Source organism: Glycine soja, chromosome 18, assembly GCF_004193775.1.
Source record: "Glycine soja cultivar W05 chromosome 18, ASM419377v2, whole genome shotgun sequence".
In the NCBI taxonomy this organism is placed as follows: Eukaryota; Viridiplantae; Streptophyta; class Magnoliopsida; order Fabales; family Fabaceae; genus Glycine; species Glycine soja.
The window spans coordinates 5,999,318-6,018,729 of NC_041019.1; the positions used below are offsets into that span (position 1 = coordinate 5,999,318).

At 27.4% G+C, this 19,412-nt stretch overlaps 1 protein-coding gene across 1 annotated transcript; it reads left to right on the forward strand.

Annotated features, from left to right (window-relative positions):
- Positions 1-784: 784 nt before the first annotated feature.
- Positions 785-5,341, forward strand: LOC114395213 (laccase-4-like). Its single transcript, XM_028356931.1, has 6 exons — positions 785-950; positions 2,443-2,594; positions 2,857-3,101; positions 3,272-3,400; positions 3,672-4,592; positions 4,888-5,341. Exons 1-6 carry the CDS (start codon positions 858-860, stop codon positions 5,016-5,018), a joined length of 1,671 nt encoding a protein of 556 aa, XP_028212732.1. The 5' UTR covers positions 785-857; the 3' UTR covers positions 5,019-5,341.
- Positions 5,342-19,412: the final 14,071 nt, after the last annotated feature.

Consider the following 19,412-nt stretch of genomic DNA (forward strand, 5'->3'; position numbering starts at 1 on the left):
ATCGGATTCATTCCTATTAACCAAATGAAGTTAGTCAATGTAAAAAAAGAAAAAAAGAAGAGCTTAATCAATTTATATCATTCACTGTTTTGCAACCATACTATGATTAATTGATGTGTGATTGTTTCAGTTTAATGATTTGAAATTTAAGTATTAAGTATGCAGTTGTGTAAAAGAAATATATTGAGAGTTTTGTCATTCATATTCATAGTAATGTTAATAAAATTACCTAATGACAAACTAAAAATACAAAACTAAAATAGCATTTTTAATGTATGACTCATTTTTAAATAACCCATTGCTGAAATTTCTAATGACAAACTAGAAGCTACGTTATGTACACTTAAGGGACTATACTGATATTCTGAATTTGTCATGCCGTATAGTTGAAACTCGATGTCCATTTCATATATTGGTACATAAGTAGTTGTTGAGAATCGTTGTACTTTACCCTATATGGGTGGACCAAACCAGCATCTGAGTCTGACCACTCATTGCAGTAGAAAGGAATAGAAAACAGACACCACCCCCAGAAACTCAATTAACTAGCTTAGCTTCAAAAGGTGTCCTTGGTTGATGGATAACAACTTTATGTAATGCACAAGAAAAAGAAAAAATAACACAAATTTCTGGACAGTCTATGGTTTCCCCTTTTTTATTGAGTTATTTGTACTTTTTAATGTGGACCTTACGTCTTAACTCTTATGTGTTCCTTCTACCAACTTATTAAAAGGGACATTACAGCAGCGTGTGGCTCTTTATAAGGTTGTCCTTCTTGCTCTGTCTTGCAGTGCATTCAAGAGTAGCTAGCCAACAAAGGAGAAGATATTGGAATAGAGAGATCAAAAGGGGAGGCTATGGCAGCGTTTGGGATTCGAATCATGCTATTGATGGCAGCTTGCTTGCTTCCACTATCTGTGGAAGCTATGGTTCGCCACTACAAGTTCAATGTAGGTGCATTATATATGTTGTTATTTGCATTTTGTCATGTCACTCTTGCAAGGCATATAAGTATATATGAAGTGTGATAGATTTATAACATTGGAAAATAAAACTTGCGTGAGACCAAAATGAACATGTTATATATTATTTTCATTACTGTCATCAGTCTAATTGTTTTTATGCTTGTAAAAGCATGAGTTTGAAAATTATGATAAGTGTTTTGTATTTTGCTATGTTCGTCCACTAAATTGAATACACAGCTCAAGCGTTCGAATATAAGAGTTTACAATAGCATTTTTTTGAAAGGAAAAAAAAAATTGAAGTTTTTGACGAGTGAATTCTGACTGAAGTGTCTAGCTAGGATATATATAAAATGGGATTTAGTAGACGAAATTCTATATTTTTGGTAAGCTAGCTTATAGTGCACCAAACGTTGAAGATGTGAAAAAAATAATTGCAAGCTAATCGTGAAATAACGTCTTAAAATTGTAACTTACTTCCTCATCCAAAAATATTAATTACGTATATATTTGGCTGCTATGATGTTTTCTTTGGTAGGTTATTTGGCTGCTATGATATGAGCTACTCCTTACTGATGAATATATATAATTGTAAGACCCGCTGGATGTAAGAAAATTTAATTTGAGATTCCACAAGTCTAAGTAACATTTGTCCTTTTCCATTACTGTTGTCATTTTAGTAAATTTTATTTCCTGTTAAAAAAATGAAGTACTTAACAACTTTTACCCAAACTTCTGTTCTCATCTCTTTTGAGATTAACCCAAAAATGAAAGCAATGTCCACCTCAAGTGACATATAGCAAGCTAATCATGACCCTTAGCAAATGTTGACATTAATAATTGAATCTTTTTTCTTACATTAAACACTTTCCCTTAACCCAATCAGGGCTAGTTTCTGATACACGAATTTCTCTTGACAAAAAGTGCTGAGACACAACTTTCTTTAGTGACCAGGATTCATCAACTGAAGTGACATAACCACATGGAGGCAAATTTATTGGATATTTTTTGGGAGGCTAATCATAGTTTTAATCCAATGATTTAATTTGCTTCAGTTGACATATTTATTAAAAATTTGATGACAGGTAGGTCCATGATTTAATTTCTAGTAGTTAAGACCATTGACTATAATATTTATAGTTGACACATATTTTGGTTAAGACATAAAGAGGTACAGTTCATTTTTAGTAGTTGACTCAACCAGAAAGGTTAAGCGAAGGAAGTCAAGTCATAAAAATATTTAAAATTAGTTCAATTAACCAAATGTCTTATGCTGCCTACTGAAAAATATATGAGCATGCATGTACATACCTTTACCAAACAGCAGTGCAAAGTGGGTGTGGAATTGTTGAGCAAGGCAAGGCACTTAAATTTGGTAGAAGTTGAAGTTGCACTTTTTTTCTTGCTTATTATTATTGGTCCAGAATGTTGTTGCAGTAAACTAACTCCACATTCCTGTAATTGGATGTGTTCTTCACAGGTGGTGCTGAAGAATGCCACAAGATTGTGTTCAACAAAGCCAATTGTCACCGTAAATGGAAAGTTCCCAGGTCCCAACATCTATGCTAGGGAAGATGACACTGTACTGGTTAAGGTGGTCAATCATGTCAAGTACAATGTTAGCATCCACTGGTGAGTGTGCTAGAATTTCTTATGATTCTAATATCAATTATTTCTTCCATTTATTATTATTATTATTATTAGAATTTAGTTAAAATATCTTGAAGGTATAAAAGAAATTTATACTAACATGTTAATTTTTATAATAATTAAGATTTATAAATTGTCATGATTTCTTATTAACTGACATTATAATTTTTGTATACTAATTATGCATGAAAATTAAACTCTTATTATTATTGAACTCTTATCAAACATTATTAAAATTGAACAGGCATGGGGTCAGACAATTGAGAACAGGTTGGGCTGATGGGCCAGCATACATAACCCAGTGTCCAATTCAACCGGGCCAGGCTTTTATCTACAACTTTACCCTTACAGGCCAAAGAGGCACACTTTGGTGGCATGCACATATCCTCTGGCTTAGGGCCACTGTCCATGGTGCCTTGGTCATCTTGCCTAAGCTTGGAGTTCCTTACCCTTTCCCCAAACCAAATATGGAACAAGTTATGATATTGAGTAAGTTCTACTACTTTTTTTCTTATGCTGCTGAATAATTTCACTTTGTGGTTCTATGGTCATAAGTAATAAAAAAAATATAATGAATATTTTCCTTTGAACCTTGATTCATTGTGTAATAGAATAGAAATCATGCTCCATAGTTCTCACAATATTTGAATTTGGTTTAGGTGAATGGTGGAAATCAGATACTGAGGCTGTAATAAATGAAGCTTTGAAATCTGGTTTGGCACCAAATGTCTCCGATGCTCACACAATCAATGGCCACCCAGGACCTGTCCAAGGTTGTGCTTCACAAGGTAAAGTCCAAAAACCAAACTCTAGCTTTAATGTAACTAGACCATGCCAATGTCACTCAACAATTGAAATTAACAATTTGTCCTCAGTAGCTATAGCTAAGCCAAAGGAAAAAAAAATGGAAAACTAAAAAATAACATCTTATTTTCACTTTATTTTTTGTTTTTAAATATTTGTATGTTTGAAAAAATAAAGCAATTTCTCAAACAGAACCTTAATTTTCAATCCAAACATGAGATTGTCTAATACCTTTCAACTTCCTTTTGTGTGCAGAAGGATTTAAGTTGGATGTCCAACCAGGAAACACCTACTTGCTAAGAATCATCAATGCTGCACTCAATGAAGAGCTATTCTTCAAAATTGCTGGCCATGAACTCACTGTTGTTGAGGTTGATGCAGTCTACACAAAACCATTCAAAACTGATACCATTGTCATAGCACCTGGCCAGACCACAAATGTGCTTCTAACAACCAAACATGCAGCAGGCAAATACTTGGTTGCAGCCTCTCCTTTTATGGATGCTCCCATTGCAGTTGACAACAAGACTGCCACTGCCACATTACACTACTCAGGCACCCTTGGTTCCACCATCACCACCCTCACTTCCATGCCTCCCAAAAATGCTACCCCTCTTGCCACCAGTTTCACTGACTCACTCAGAAGCTTGAACTCCAAAAAGTATCCTGCTAGAGTGCCTTTGAAGATTGACCACAACTTGCTCTTCACTGTTAGTCTTGGAATTAACCCTTGTGCTACTTGTGTGAATAACAGCAGGGTGGTGGCAGATATCAACAATGTTACCTTTGTGATGCCTAAAATTTCTCTTCTCCAAGCACATTTCTTCAAAATTAAGGGAGTTTTCACTGATGATTTTCCTGGAAATCCTCCTGTGGTTTATAACTTCACAGGGACACAGCCATCAAATTTGAGGACCATGAAAGGAACAAGGGTGTATAGACTTGCTTACAATTCTACAGTTCAATTAGTCTTGCAAGATACTGGAATGATAACACCTGAGAACCACCCCATTCATCTCCATGGCTTTAATTTCTTTGTAGTTGGTAGGGGACAGAGAAATTTCAACCCCACAAAAGACCCCAAGAAATTTAACCTTGTAGATCCTGTGGAGAGAAATACAGTTGGAGTCCCAGCTGGAGGGTGGACTGCTATCAGATTCAGGACTGATAATCCAGGTAAAGTTATCGATTCTATTGTGTCTAATATTAAATATTGACTCTAAAAAATTTGTAGAAAAATGAAATAATTTGGATCACATTTCTTTAGGTGTTAGAATTGGAATTTCGCTTTGGTAATTAGCATAATCCTTTATGCAAACCCTTATTGCGTGGATTACCAGGGTGAAGCTCTAAATTTAATTGTAGAACAGCACAAATAATGGCTAAGGAATTGTGTATTTGTGTGTATATTTTTGTCCCTTTTTTTCTAATGTTATGAATTATGATATATGGTACTATTATGTTTTGTTAGGTGTTTGGTTTATGCATTGTCATTTGGAAATTCATACAACATGGGGACTGAAGATGGCTTTTGTTGTGGACAATGGTAAAGGACCAAATGAATCTCTATTACCACCTCCAAGTGACCTCCCCAAGTGTTGAGAAAATTTGTAAGAGTAACATTCTATACGCAATGAGGAAGGGAAAACATATAAAGAGAAATATATATGTGCAAAAGGAAGGAACGATCAAGGCTAATAACAAGATTTTCATAGAGTAAAAAAAGGAGAAGATGATGAGAGTGGAATAAGATCCAATGACAAGTTGCCATGTATTTTTTCCTTTTTCATCATTTTTTTTGTATTGTTTCATTGTTTGTACTCTCTCCTCTTTCTCCTTCTTGAATGATATTTTTGGCTTTAATTATACATATAAATGTCAATCAAAATTTTAAGAATTTTTAAGTCCCCTTACCTTGTGCTGCTTCTGAAGTTCTTTTAACTTCTTGTTACTGGTAATGACAAAGTTCCAGCAATGGTTATGCAAAAGATTTTTTTTTTTTCATCTAAGGAGAAGTTCATGATAAGCTATCTAAGGAGAAAAGGTGAGGGGATAAGAGAATGAGAAAAGGATACAGGCAAATCTCGTTAATGTGGCCCAAACCTCAAACCACAATATTAGGATGGCAAGTGCAATGCAAAATAAGGATGATACTAGGTGCACCCAGCATTTTAAGTGAATGAACAAAAATGTCATTCATTCAAGTTGATCCGTATAAATCATACGGATCAAGTTGATTCTTACAAGTCATGCGGATCATGTTGATACGTAAAGTTGGGTGAGCGTGAGTAAATCATACGGATCAACTTGATCCATAAAGCTTATACAGATCAAGTTGATCCGTATGTTGATATTACACATTCAGATCAAGTTAATTCATAAGACTTATACGAGTCAACTTGATCCGTATGACTAATACGGATCAAGTTGATCCGTATGATTTACTCATGTTCACCCAGCTTTTTAGGGAAGAAGATAGAAGAGAGGCATTTTAAAAAAATGTTGGGTGCACCAACAATAATACTGAGTGCACCTAGCATCACCCGTGAAATAATGATATCTCGCTTCTTTTCGTTTTCTTGAGCCAAAGTCCAAAGAAGATATAGGTTAACAAAAATTGGAAATAAGTATAGGTAGGTAGAATAAAATTCTCCCCTTTAGTCACCAGCAAAACATGTGGTATCAATAATATATGATAACCAAAAAAAAATTCCTCCCTTTAGTCGCATTTATATTAAAAAAAAGTCTTTAAATTCATATCTACTTTATTATAAATACTTACCTTTTTCTTAGACGAAATTATGAATACTTACCTGTGTTTTTGCATATTGCTAACATTATTTACACGTTGCTAACAAATTTATTTTATTACTAAAATTAACTTTCAAATTTTAATAAAACAAAGAACAGTAATTAAAATGCTACAGTGAGACATGGTCCTAAAAGTAGATAAAGATGAAGCTGCAAAAACATTAGACAACAGAGATGAAATGTATATTACTGTTCCAGTAAAAAAAAAAGTAGTATACTTCTGTTTGAGAAGAATGTGAATAAGTATAGTAATTTTTAATTCTCAATTTGATGTATTAAATAATTCATGCAGGTATAGAGTACTATAATGGATATTAAAATATCCATATTCGTACATCTACCCCATTAATATTTTTTTTAGTAAATACTAGTGTATAGATAAACTTGAGTTGATAAATTTTTTCCATCAAGTTTTTTTCCTATGAGTACCATCATATTTAAATATAATTGAGTTTATGAAAAAAAAAATTGTCATCCCTGATATGAATAATATTTAATTTAATTATGTCATCACTTCCTCCAACCTTACTCTCTGATTAAAATCAAAAAGAACGAAAAGTTATTGTTTGACGTAAGTTGCTAGTCTAGGATCAGAATATCAGACTCGGTGCCTGAGTAGATTCAGAAACAGCTAGCGTCATAATTGATTAAATTTTTAACTTCTATCTTGTAAGACGCGACTGAGGATAGGCATAACAAATTCTATTAGTAATAACATCTATTTGGAATATATAAAAATAAAAATTAAATTTAGTATTCACATTTCAATTACTTATCACATGGACATTTTACCATATATATTATGTTTTGATTTAATTAACTCTTACGTTTTTTTTTTGCGTTTAGTTACATGTTCATTTTTTAAGTTATTATTTATTATATTTCTTTTAACTATCATAATCAAGATCTTTGGTTCTTAAGTAAGATCTCAATATATTTTTATAAATTTAATCATTTGAATTAATTATGAGATTAACTTTTGATACAGGATTTAATCACACTTAAAATTTATATTTTCTTTTTGAAATTACATTATTTAATGATCAAATTTATTTTATCCCACAAACTCAACAGTCAACTAAATCATTGAGTGTTTATTATAATATTTTAGTTTCTCAATTGAATATTACATATAAAAAATAGTCAACTGAATAGATGTTTGTTCATTTTAATTGCGCTTAAATAATCTAATGTGAACCACCTAAGAATTATGTCTCTTTTCTCTTTCAAAAAATAATAACAAGCCATTCATTAGTTATTTGTATTCCATGCTACAAAGAGGGGAAAAAATGAGTGTCAAAGTTTGTTGGAATTGATAAGAGCACATCACTATTTAAAACAATATATTAATTCATCTAAACATTAGTTACCACCACTATAATTTGTAAAAGGCAGTAAATTTTCATTACTTTGTGTTAAATTCGCAAGTGATAATATTAATGGAATTGGCAAGATCAAAACATTTTGCACATTTATATTTTTATCTAGACAATAAAACATATCTATGTATTTATGAAGTGTTAATAAAAAAAAGAGAGACGTTTATCAAATTATTTCTTAGTTGTTGGTCTTAAGAGCTATTTCCATTCTATTCTATCACCTTCCTAAATACAAAACTCCAATTTAAGACTTAATAAAGATTAGGTATGGTGTGTGTTTGAAAGACCATTTACAAAATTAATTTTAAATAAATTGATTTGGTTAAAATTGATATTTAAAAAATAATTTATTTTGGATGTTTTTATCTTGAATTTTACTTTTGGCTTGTAATTAAAAAGAAACTATATATTAAATGTCATAAAGTTACCACTGTATCACTTGAATTCTTGAATTCAACAAACCTTCCTATTTGGTGGTCATCAGAGTAGTCTACCCAGTATTCAATGAACACACTAGACATAACAAAGGTAAGAGAAAAAGTCCATTTTTTATTAGAAAGATAAAAATATTTCTCAAAATCACAAGTTATGTGTTATCAAATAAAAAATAAGATAAAATCATATATTTTTTTTATTTACATTACCTTATGAGGTAAACCAACTCTTAATTCAACCCATATTTTGATATTTGTTCTTACTTCTGCACCTTTAACTTGAGCGTTAGAGTATCTTTATTGGTATATCCCACTATCGTTCATGAATTAGCTCACGAAGGAATGTCATCAGGAGATTTTGTTAGATTCGATAAGAACAACTACTAAATGCATATTTTTAGAAACTAGAGCAACATATATAAATTATCTCTTTCAAAGCAAAATTGTATATCAATAAACTTGTCATAGTTAGGTTATATCTAGTACCTAGTAAGGGTGTTCATAAAGCAATCCAATCCAATGTAGATCGAAAAAATCAATCCAAATATTAAAAAACCAAATAAATCAAAAATCAATTTTTTTTTATTAGATTGAGTTAGATTCATATTTGATTTTAGAAACCAATCTAAACTAAACTTATACATATGTAAATATTTTTAAGAGTTGAATGTCTATACATTGATAGTGTAAAATTTTTTACATAGTCATCAATTACAATCCATCATATATGATAAGTTTGTTAACTTTTTAAATGATTATTTTAAAGTAATTCAAACAATGATTTGTAAGTGAATGACTGTATAAAACTATTTTCACACCATCAGTGCATTCACATTAAACTCTATTTTCATTCATAAATTTATAATACCACTCATTTTTATTTTTATTTCTTATGTATTAATAAAATTATCATATAACTTGTATCTATTATGAAATATATCTAATTAGAGATATTTTTACTAATTATTTGAGTTAAGATGCATAAACATTTTATCATTAGATATACAATGACATATAAATAAAAAAATTGATATTTTAAATTATTTTTTTTATTATATTTATTATATGACTTACCTTTTATTTAATATTTTCTATAAAAAAATTAAAAGTATAATTAAAATCAAACCATTGAATCGGATTAGATTGGATCAAAAATTTAAACTAAATCGATTTGAGGATAAATTAACAAAACCAAAATAATTTGATCGAATAATTTTTTTCTTCATAGTCGATCCAATCCATTTAGTAAACACCCTAGTACCTAATCATTTGAGGGAAAAAGAACTTGGGAGAGAAGATAAACATTGGTTTTTTTTTTGTTAAAGAAAGATAATATAGAATAAAAAAGGGAAAGAATTACACCCTAAACAATTGCACTCCCCTTCCATAAGTCAAAAGGTACTATCTTAGACCAAGAGAAGGGGATTTCAATTTTAGTTATGTTTGATAAAATTAACTAAAATGCTAGTTGTAAGTTAAAAATCTAGCCAAAAGTTAGAAAGCTAGCTAAAAGTTAAAAACTAAAAACTAGTCTATTAAATTATTAGTGTTTGATAAAATTAGGTGTTAAAGTAGCTGAAAAATATAAGATGATAGAAAAATAATAAAATCATAATTTATTTAAAAATGATTACTAGAAAATTAGATAAATATATTGAGGATAAAAATAAAAAAATATAAAAAACCAGAAGTTATAAACTAATGTTTAAAAAAATATTACTTGAAGTAAGGTTTCAAAAAAACGCTAAAAGTTACTAAAAAAACTTATTTATCAAATAATTAAACAAACTTTGAACAAATTAAAAATCTAAAAACCAATGAAATAACTTGTGAAACATAACCTCTCCTAATAATGCAATAAGTATTGGTTTGGTAGATGCATTATATGTATAACTAAATCAAGATTCTTCTCCCCAAGAGAGTTGGGTGTAAAGTCTAGTTAAGTTCACATGAATGAGAATAATTTATTTAATAAAAAAAATTATATTTAATTTTTACTATGTACAAAATTTAAACCAACCATAATCATACACTACCAGTAAGATTAATATGTGATTTAATGTGTTGAAGAATCATCCTAATATCGGACTTGGGAAAAAAAGATTCTTCTTTGGCTGGATTTGCACGCGCGCACATGAGTTGATGCGCCACACGCATAACGGAGACTGGGGTCTGGGAGAGAGCCTAAACTAAAACCCCACAATCACATTGTCTCACTTTTGTTGAAAGCACAACGAAAAAGGGAATCTTTCTATTTATGGAAACAAGTTGGTTGTTAGCTCGTGTCACTGCCCAAACATGTTCAATATTTTATTTCATTCATAATTTAATGTTGTTTTTTCTATTAATTTATTTCTTTCCAACCACTAATTATTTCAATTCATATGGAGTCACTTTTCTTTCCAACAACTACTCTATCTCCACATGACTATCAAGTGACACATGATAATAAAACACATTGCAAAGATCTAAAAAAACAAATCATGCTACTTAGCATTCATACCATTATTTTCTAATATATATATACTTTTTAATTATATTACTTGTTTAATTAGGAACTATACTTTATAATTACTGGGTTTGGGAAGTGGTGGCTTTTTCTCTCTTTAATATATTAATTAATATAAAAATCTTCCTGCCTGTTTTGTTGGATCATGGCTGCAGATTAACCGCTGAATATACAATTATATGTGTCAAAACATGATATTAAAAAGAGTAATATACGTAAAGAGAGCAGAAGTTTTTATTTAAATAGTTTATGTGTTGAAAATAAATAAAAAGAAAACATAAAAAGTGGACGAGATGATGTCTACATTATACAAAAGTATAATTGAGGATGCTATATATGATACTTTTGTGTTAAGTAGCAAATTTGCTAAGTAGACCCCATTGGTAAATAGTTTACAAAACAAATTACACTGATTTGTATCTAACAATGCTATATATGATATTCTTGACAGGAAACTAAACTTGAACATATCTCGTCAATGGTGAAGGTGAGAGTACCCTTGTCAGGCCCGTAACGCCAATGGAGTTGGCGGATTCAACGTGGATGTGTCTTGCCAGTAGCACAGGCGACACCAAGCTTCTCGCCAACTTCAATAGCGATACCCATCAAAAAACAGACTCTCGTTATAAAAAAAAAGATCTTCTTTGATAATTAGTTTTTAAAACTAAACCCCTTTCATAAATTTGCCTTGGATTTAATGTTTGATAAATTTGCCTTGGATTTAATGTTTGATAAGAACAGCATCATTATTTGTTGCATCTTGTTAACAAGAACTAGTATTTAAATGGGAGAATACATTTAACAATTTCAAGCGACAAAATAGTTTTGTTTGCTTTTGTTCCCCCAGGAAGTGAATGCATGCACTCTACAAAAACAATGTGAATAATCTATTACATAGAAATAGAATGTGTCACAAAAGCCACAGTTTCCAAAGAAATAATGATAATCATTTCGTCCATCTAAAAGAAAAATAGAAATAAAACAAATTGTATTTTCCAAGGGTTGAAAACTACACTGGTTTATTATTTTAAGTGTAGATAGTGTATGTATTTTGCATAAAAGATTTTTTATATTGTAATTTAATTATAAATTATTATATATGATCAAATGTATTTTTTATAATAATGATTTTTTAAAATTATCAGTAACTTCTATTGATCGATAATGTAATTTTTTTACTTATAATATATAGAATTAAAATCTTATTTTAAATATGATTATTAAAAATATCAATAAAAAGCAAACTCAATATCAATAAATTTATAACATGTATATCACGTTCAATCAACCAATCAAACTTCTTGGTAAACATGATTTAGTTTCGTATTCAAATAAAAAGGTCGTATTTATTTTATTTTATTATAAATAATGTAAAAAAAAATGCATTAAAAATGACGTATAGATAATCCTATTGTTGAAAATGAAAAATGAAGTGGCAAATAATCAGAATAAGCAAAGGGCAATATTGTTGTGAGGTGACACTAGCGAGGGACGTTGTGCCATTAAATAATAGGGACGCGTCACGCGCGAGATTCGAGGAGCCAATTCGAAGAACCTGCGGAAACAAGTCAATCACGTTACGTACATCTATTTCAAACTTAAAGCAGTAAATAAATAATGGTTAAATTTTCCTTTCATATACAGTTTCGAATTTGGATAGAAGAAAAATTATGCTCCTAGCAACACTATTTAACATATTATTTTAATTTTTTTTTTACTAGTGATTGAAATTTATTAAAATATATATATAATTTATGAGTTTTATTTTATAGTTAATGTGTCCATTTTTTATATTTTAATAAATTTTAACCAATAATAAATAATATATTAAAAATACATCAGTAACATTTTCTCTAAGAAATAGATATAGATAAGGAAAAAACATTTTTTTATCTTTCTTATAGAGAAAAATATAAGAAAAGAAAATTTATTTAATGAGAGATTATTTAATGAAGTATTAAATAGTTTTGAGATAACTTTTTTTATGTGATAGATGACTATATACTGATCACTATATTTTATTACGAACATCTAAGATTAAAGCACGTAGTGTGAGATTATAAAAAAACAGAAGGATTATTAAAAAGAAACACAGTGTTACATGAGCCTTTGTTTTTATCAGTAAAAATAAAAAATAATATTAATATATATATAATAATTCACATATCTTATTTAATTTAATTAACGGAGTTAATCAATTAGACCTTCTTAACCTGATGTGAGTCTTTTAAAATGTTATATTTCATATTTAAATAATTACAGTAAAATTTGATTATTTAGACATATTTATATATTTCTTTTATCTCATTATAATTGTTGTGTAAGAGAAAATAATTTATCTCAAAATAATTATTATTTTGATTTTTTAATATAATATTAATTACTTTTTTCACTATATATTTTATAATTAATATTAATGATAAAATATATAAATGAATTAATAATAATATATAATTAATTGTATAAAATTATTATTTTTTCATCTATTTTATTAATTTTTCTTGATTTTTATAAAAACAAGCTATATAAGACTATTATTATTTTGGGACAGAAGTACATGGTTTATCATTTGTCTTTTTTTACTCTCGTGTGAAAATATAACTCCCTTACTAACATAAATCAATTTGATTAATTAATTTCAGAAAATATGAGATAAAGATTGAGTTCAGTTCCATTTGATTTGGATTGAACTCAATTGCTGTAAAATTTTAGTACTTATCTACTTGAGTTTGATTAATTTCTATGAATTAAAAAAAAAAAAAACTTCTCTAGTAAACACTACTCCAACTGTGGTGAGTCATCAATTTATCAAATATTGCTTTTGCTTCTAATAGACCGCCATATAGTTGAGCCCTTTCATTATCATATTGCAGTTCGGGAAGAATTCTCAATGATTATATTTCTTCAATCGTCAAAGACAAGTTTTAATCCTTGTTTTCCAATCAACATGAAGAAAATTTCCTCCTCCAATGAACTCTTTAGACAATTAAGAAACTTTATTTTATCTCTACAAATGTGGATGTCATTTTTTTCGCAGCAAACCCATTTGACATGACAAGTTTTGCAATAATCCAGAAATCAATTTTAAATTTTAATGATAGAAAAAAAAAAAAGATTGCTATTTTTACTCTCCTGTCTTGTGTCTTCTTTTTCTTTTTGTTGATGTTGATTTATGCATCATAAAGAGAAGCAATAGAGCCAACGGTGGATAGCTCAAGCTACAAAGAAAAAGAGGGCTAGTTGTTTTAATGGGAAAGAGAGAAAAACTTTCTTGCTTCTTTTTTAAAAATTATTAATTTTATACTTTTTTATATAAAGAATCATTTGTAAGAAAATTATATCAAATAGCATAATTAATCACAATTAGAATATAAATATTATTTTTATTTAACTGAAGTATACATAATAAATTCAATCAGGTCTAACATAATTAATTAAATAAGTGTGAATTATTATAAATATCTAACTCTTTTATTTTTATCTATAAAAAAAGTAATTAGATATTTATAGAATACAATATTAAGTGGATGTATCACTTTATCTCACACTAAATTGATGCGAAAGAAGAAAAATTAGTTAAAAATCTAATAGAAGCTTTAAATACCTCCTCATAAAAAATTTGACAAAAGATAAGCGGTTAAGAAAATAATATGGATAAAAGGAACTTTATTTGAGCTAGAAAATTGAGAATGATTTTTTTAATGTTATTAAATTAAAAGTAAAAGTAAAATATATATTTAAGATGAATAAAAAATAGGAAAAAAACTAAATACACAGTATATAGGATTGTGAATTTGTGATAAGGCACGTGAATTAATAAAAGTGACAATAACTCTAAAAAATATCTCATTCAAGAATAATTATTAAAAAACTCTTTAAAAAATAACTATTAAAAACATTTTCAATCAATAAAAATAATAATTGAAGTTTATAATAAAAATAATTTAAATGCTTATGTACAAAATAATATACGATAGTTGCATACAAAGTTAGTCAACGTGCATATAAAATAGAATGATGAAATAATCCATCCAGCACACATTACATGTGTGAATGATGCATATAGAAAAGTGATAAGGTTAGAAACTGAACACAAACTCTATTACTTTAATCCCAAACAGATTATATAGAACATTTTCTTTCTAAATATTACTTCAATTAATTTACATTCAAACTATTCCTTAGTATTTCGTTATTCTAGAATATTAACTGGAGTCAAATTTCTCAAATATTGTATTCGAGTTATATGAATAAAAGAATATAGTTAAAAGAAAATATTTATTAAAATTGATCAATTAATTTTTTTTATAAAAATTAATCATCAATAAAATATATATTTTCTTTTAGTAGATACTTTCCGTTTATAACATGATATCAAATTATTTCTACTTTTTTATTTTATGAGTTGTATGAATAAAAAAATATAATAATTAAAAGAAAAGATTTTATTAAAATTTGAAAGTGAAGATTAATCATTAGTAGTAGTAAAGTATGAGTCAGTTTGTTAAGCTTATCTGTTGATTAAATAAATACTTTTCAAAAATATTTATTTTAAAATTGTTTACTTTAAGTTTAAATAAACTGATTTTATATGTTTTGATCATAGAATTCAAAAATATTTTTAATTTGAAAATAAGTTTTTTTCTTCTAATAGATATTTTATATTTATAACATCTATAAAAAAATCATTTTTTTTTTCATTTTACAATTTACAGTCCCGTTGGGGACACCTAAAGTAGACGTAGGACAGTTGCATTTTGCACAGAATATACAACACGCAAGAAGAAAGAAAGAATCCCCTTGGGCCTTAGACGAGACTTATATTTGAGAAATGATACTTTTCGCTTTTCGCTTTTGTATTAAGATTGAATTACGTATTTTATTAAGATTACAAAAATGATTAATTTAATTAATAATGATAAATTTATTTTAAGTTTATAAAAAAATTTAAAACTATTAATTATCAATACATTTTCTTTACTTTTAGTTAAAGGTAATTATACTTATTTTTTAGTCCAAGTAGTAATAGAATTTTTAATTTAAAACTAATTAATAGATTAAATTTTATAATAAAAAATAAAAATTATTTTAAATTAAATTACTCATTTGGTCCCTATAGTTTCATGATTCTTAATTTTTTAGTCTTAAAGTGATTTTTTTTAATTCTTACAATTTATATTTTAATTTTCTTTTAATGTAGTTTTGAAAGTAATTTTTTTAGTTCTTACAATTTATAATTTTTATTTTTTTGTCATATAATTTTTAAATTAGAAGGACTAAAAAGAATACTTTTAAACTACATTAACTAGAGAATTAAAATGTAAACTATAAAGATTAAAAATATTATTTTCAAATTAAAGAAATTAAAAAAAATAAAAATTATAGAACTAAACAAATGAATAATTTAACCATTATTTTAAATTTAAGTCTTATAATAAATAAGAAAGGAAAAAACATTGGAATAAGTAGGGAGGGTGTGAAAGGGATGGAGAAAAGGGGAAATTGTGAAAGGCGTATATATCGAAAAAGAAAGAGACAAAAGCAGTGGAGCAGTTGGTCACATCTGAAGGGGACCGCATTAGCCTTTGCTCGTTCCTCTCCCAACCACACGCGGTGCTGCACAACCCAACCCGTTTCCGCGTGCTCTCCACGCTCCGCTCCTACTTTTACAGCACACTATGCTCACGCGCATGCTCATGCTCTGTTTCCTCCTCTTTTTCTATCTTTTAATGTAAGTAAAATAATAAACTGTTACTGTTGTTGGAGTATTTAACTTTAAACAATGACATGCAACAATAATACTTTTCACCTAAAGTTGTCTTTCATTCAAGAGAGAAATAAAATATCTAATATTAGAAAAGAGATCATTTGAAGGAAAACATACCATAAAAATAAAATAAAAGTTGGGTTGTTTCGTTAGTCATAATTTTAATGGGTGATTTTTCTGGGAAGATGAATAGTTAGGACACCGTTTAATTGCTCGTTTAATTACTCTTAGAATTATTGATTGTTCTTCAAATTAGTATGAAACTTTTTAGTATGTTTTTTTATTGTTTATTTTTTGAATTTTTTTTCAAAAGATCACCTCACACACTTAACTTTAAGTTTTTAAATAATAGATCATTGAAAAGTTAATATACATAGTATTAATTAATTTCTTTTAAGTTATTTTTAGTGTTAATTTAACATATACTTAAAATTAAGTTTATATTTTAATATTTTTTAATAATTTATTACACGCTTATAAAATAAAAATACATCTGTAATATTTTTAAAATATATTTAATATGATTTTATTTAATAAATAAGAAAATTAATATAAAGTATTACTTCCTCTTATGTTTTTATGAGAAATAACTAGTTAATTTATCAACCGATGAAAAACTCATTTAGAAAACCTTTGTAATTTTGGGCCAAGATATATTTTTGGTGTTTCATTTTTTTTTTGTTTTAATTTGATTTTTGAAGTTTAAATTTTTTATATTAATCTCTTAAAGTGTCTTTGTTAGATTAATTTAGTCATTTTTTTTATTTGTCACGCCAATTTAATCAATTCACAGACACACGAATTATAAGAGATATTATGTTAGTGAGTATTTGTCACGTTAGCCTAAATTAACATTAGTTATGCAAAAAAAAAAAGTAATGATTTCATTATAAGTTATGCACACTTTTAACATGTTTCATTTTCTCTACTTGATTTTTTTAAAAAGAAGTTGGTGATACCAGATGCATTTGTATGTATGACGTATGAATTTTATGATTGTTGTCGTAGAAGTTATAAACTAATATTATAACTTAAAACTTAAAAACGAGTTGTGGTGATAAAAATTAATAAATGTATTGTATATAATAATTTGTGAATTTAAAATAATATAAAGAATATTTACAATTTTCACTATACAAAAATAAATCCTTTAAGAAATTTCTTAATTATTGATTGGAAAGGGAATTTCATTGACACATGCATGATGATGATCACGTACACTGAAGCCCTTTGTAAAGGACACGTGACCTTACGTGGGTCCAATTCAATGGTTGTTGGGAGAGTTGTCATCGTATATTATTAAATTAAACTACAAAATTGTTTGAAGTATTTTAGAATTTAAAGGACTGAATGCTGCTCAGGTAATGTTATCCAATGAAAATTTGACACGTGTGTACGTCAGTTGGGTGTTGAAGGACCCACGTCCTAGAGATCCTAAACCCACAATAATGTGGAAAGGTGGCGAACCAGGAAAGTGTTAACTCTGCAACCGTACGTGGGGCCCACTGCATCGACTTGCGGAGTGACATTTTCCCATCCATCTGAAACGTTTCTTTGGCGGCTACCCCTTTTAAGTGCCCTTCTTCCACACTTCAACTTTCAAAAAACATTATTTCCTTCTCAATAAAAAAAAAAGAACTTTTAAGAAATTAAATAGATATGATAATCCTAAAAAAAACATTATGATTCTAATTTTTAAATATAATATTAATTATTCTTTTGCTCTTTATAATATTAATAAAAAAATAAAATATTTAAATAAAATAATAATAATAATATAAAGTTAATTTTTTAAAATCATTGATCCCTTTCTTTTATTTATTATTATTTTTAATTTGTATAAAATAACTTAAGATAATAATTATTTTAGGACGGATGAAATATTAAAAATCATACATGAAAGCACATTTAAAACTTATAGAAGAACATATTTTTCACATGTTAATAAAAAAGTTTCTTCTTTTACTTCCTTAATTAATATCCTTAAATATTTATAATAACTTACACATCATGTACAATCAACTGAGTTAAAATATTATAATAATTAAAAATGTAATTTAATCATTTTTATAAGATTCAATCTAAAATGTTTTTAATATTAATTATTTTTCCTCCAAAAATACCCGTAATTAATCTTAATCTTAAAATGACATGGTAATAAAAGAAATAAAACTCGTTAATATTTGTTAATTTTGTTATGGGATAGTTTTGAAAAAAAAAAGATAAGTGCTTTGTGTTATCCTGACTATCAGAATTGATTTCACACCTATTAAGGAATTAATTAATTTCATTATATTATGTTAATCTCAAAACAAAAATAAGTTTTCTTTTCCTAAACTATTATTTGTTGAAACTTGATATTAAGGATAAAAAAATCTTTAACCTAATAAAAAACTACTCCCTCCATCCTAACTAGTTCTACATAAATAAATAAAACAACAATAACTTTACAAAATTAACTTTATATTATATCTATCCTTATAAATAATATATTTCTTGTTATATTAATTGTTTCTTTTTATAAAACCATTTTCTAATGATTTATTGTATTAATTATTTATTTTTTATAATATCTTTAATTAATTACTCTCTCCCTTTCTTACTAGGATAGAAGAATAAGAAATCACGTTAATTAATTAGGAGAAAAACAATTAAGTAAGGAGAGAAGTGAAGGGTAATATTGGAATAGTAGTATAAATTATTAATAAATTTAATATGATTAAGTAAATTAATTACTTTTCTTAAATGATGTGAATGAGTTGAAAAAATCTCATATATATCGATGAATGTAATATTATCATCAATTCATTTATAAAATGTTATCTATGATTAGTTAATATTACAAGGGATACAAGTGAACAAAAATACTACCTCCACCCTAAAATAATAGTCATCCTAGGTTATTTTACAAAATAAATAGATGAAAATGTACTCCATCCATCCCAAAAAATACCCCTTCCATCCCAAAATAGTTATAATTTTATAAAATTAATTTTATGTCATCATTAATTCATTTATAGATTTTATTGTTTGTCATTAATACTATAATGAATATAAGTGAACAAAATAATTAATGTTATATTGAAAATTTAAAAT

Excerpts from the sequence above, each read along its gene's own strand:
- LOC114395213 (XM_028356931.1), top strand. The coding sequence starts at position 858 with ATGGCAGCGTTTGGGATTCGAATCATGCTATTGATGGCAGCTTGCTTG. Across the intron at positions 951-2,442 it reads TTCGCCACTACAAGTTCAAT|GTGGTGCTGAAGAATGCCAC; the intron begins GTAGGTGCATTA and ends TGTTCTTCACAG. Across the intron at positions 2,595-2,856 it reads TACAATGTTAGCATCCACTG|GCATGGGGTCAGACAATTGA; the intron begins GTGAGTGTGCTA and ends AAAATTGAACAG.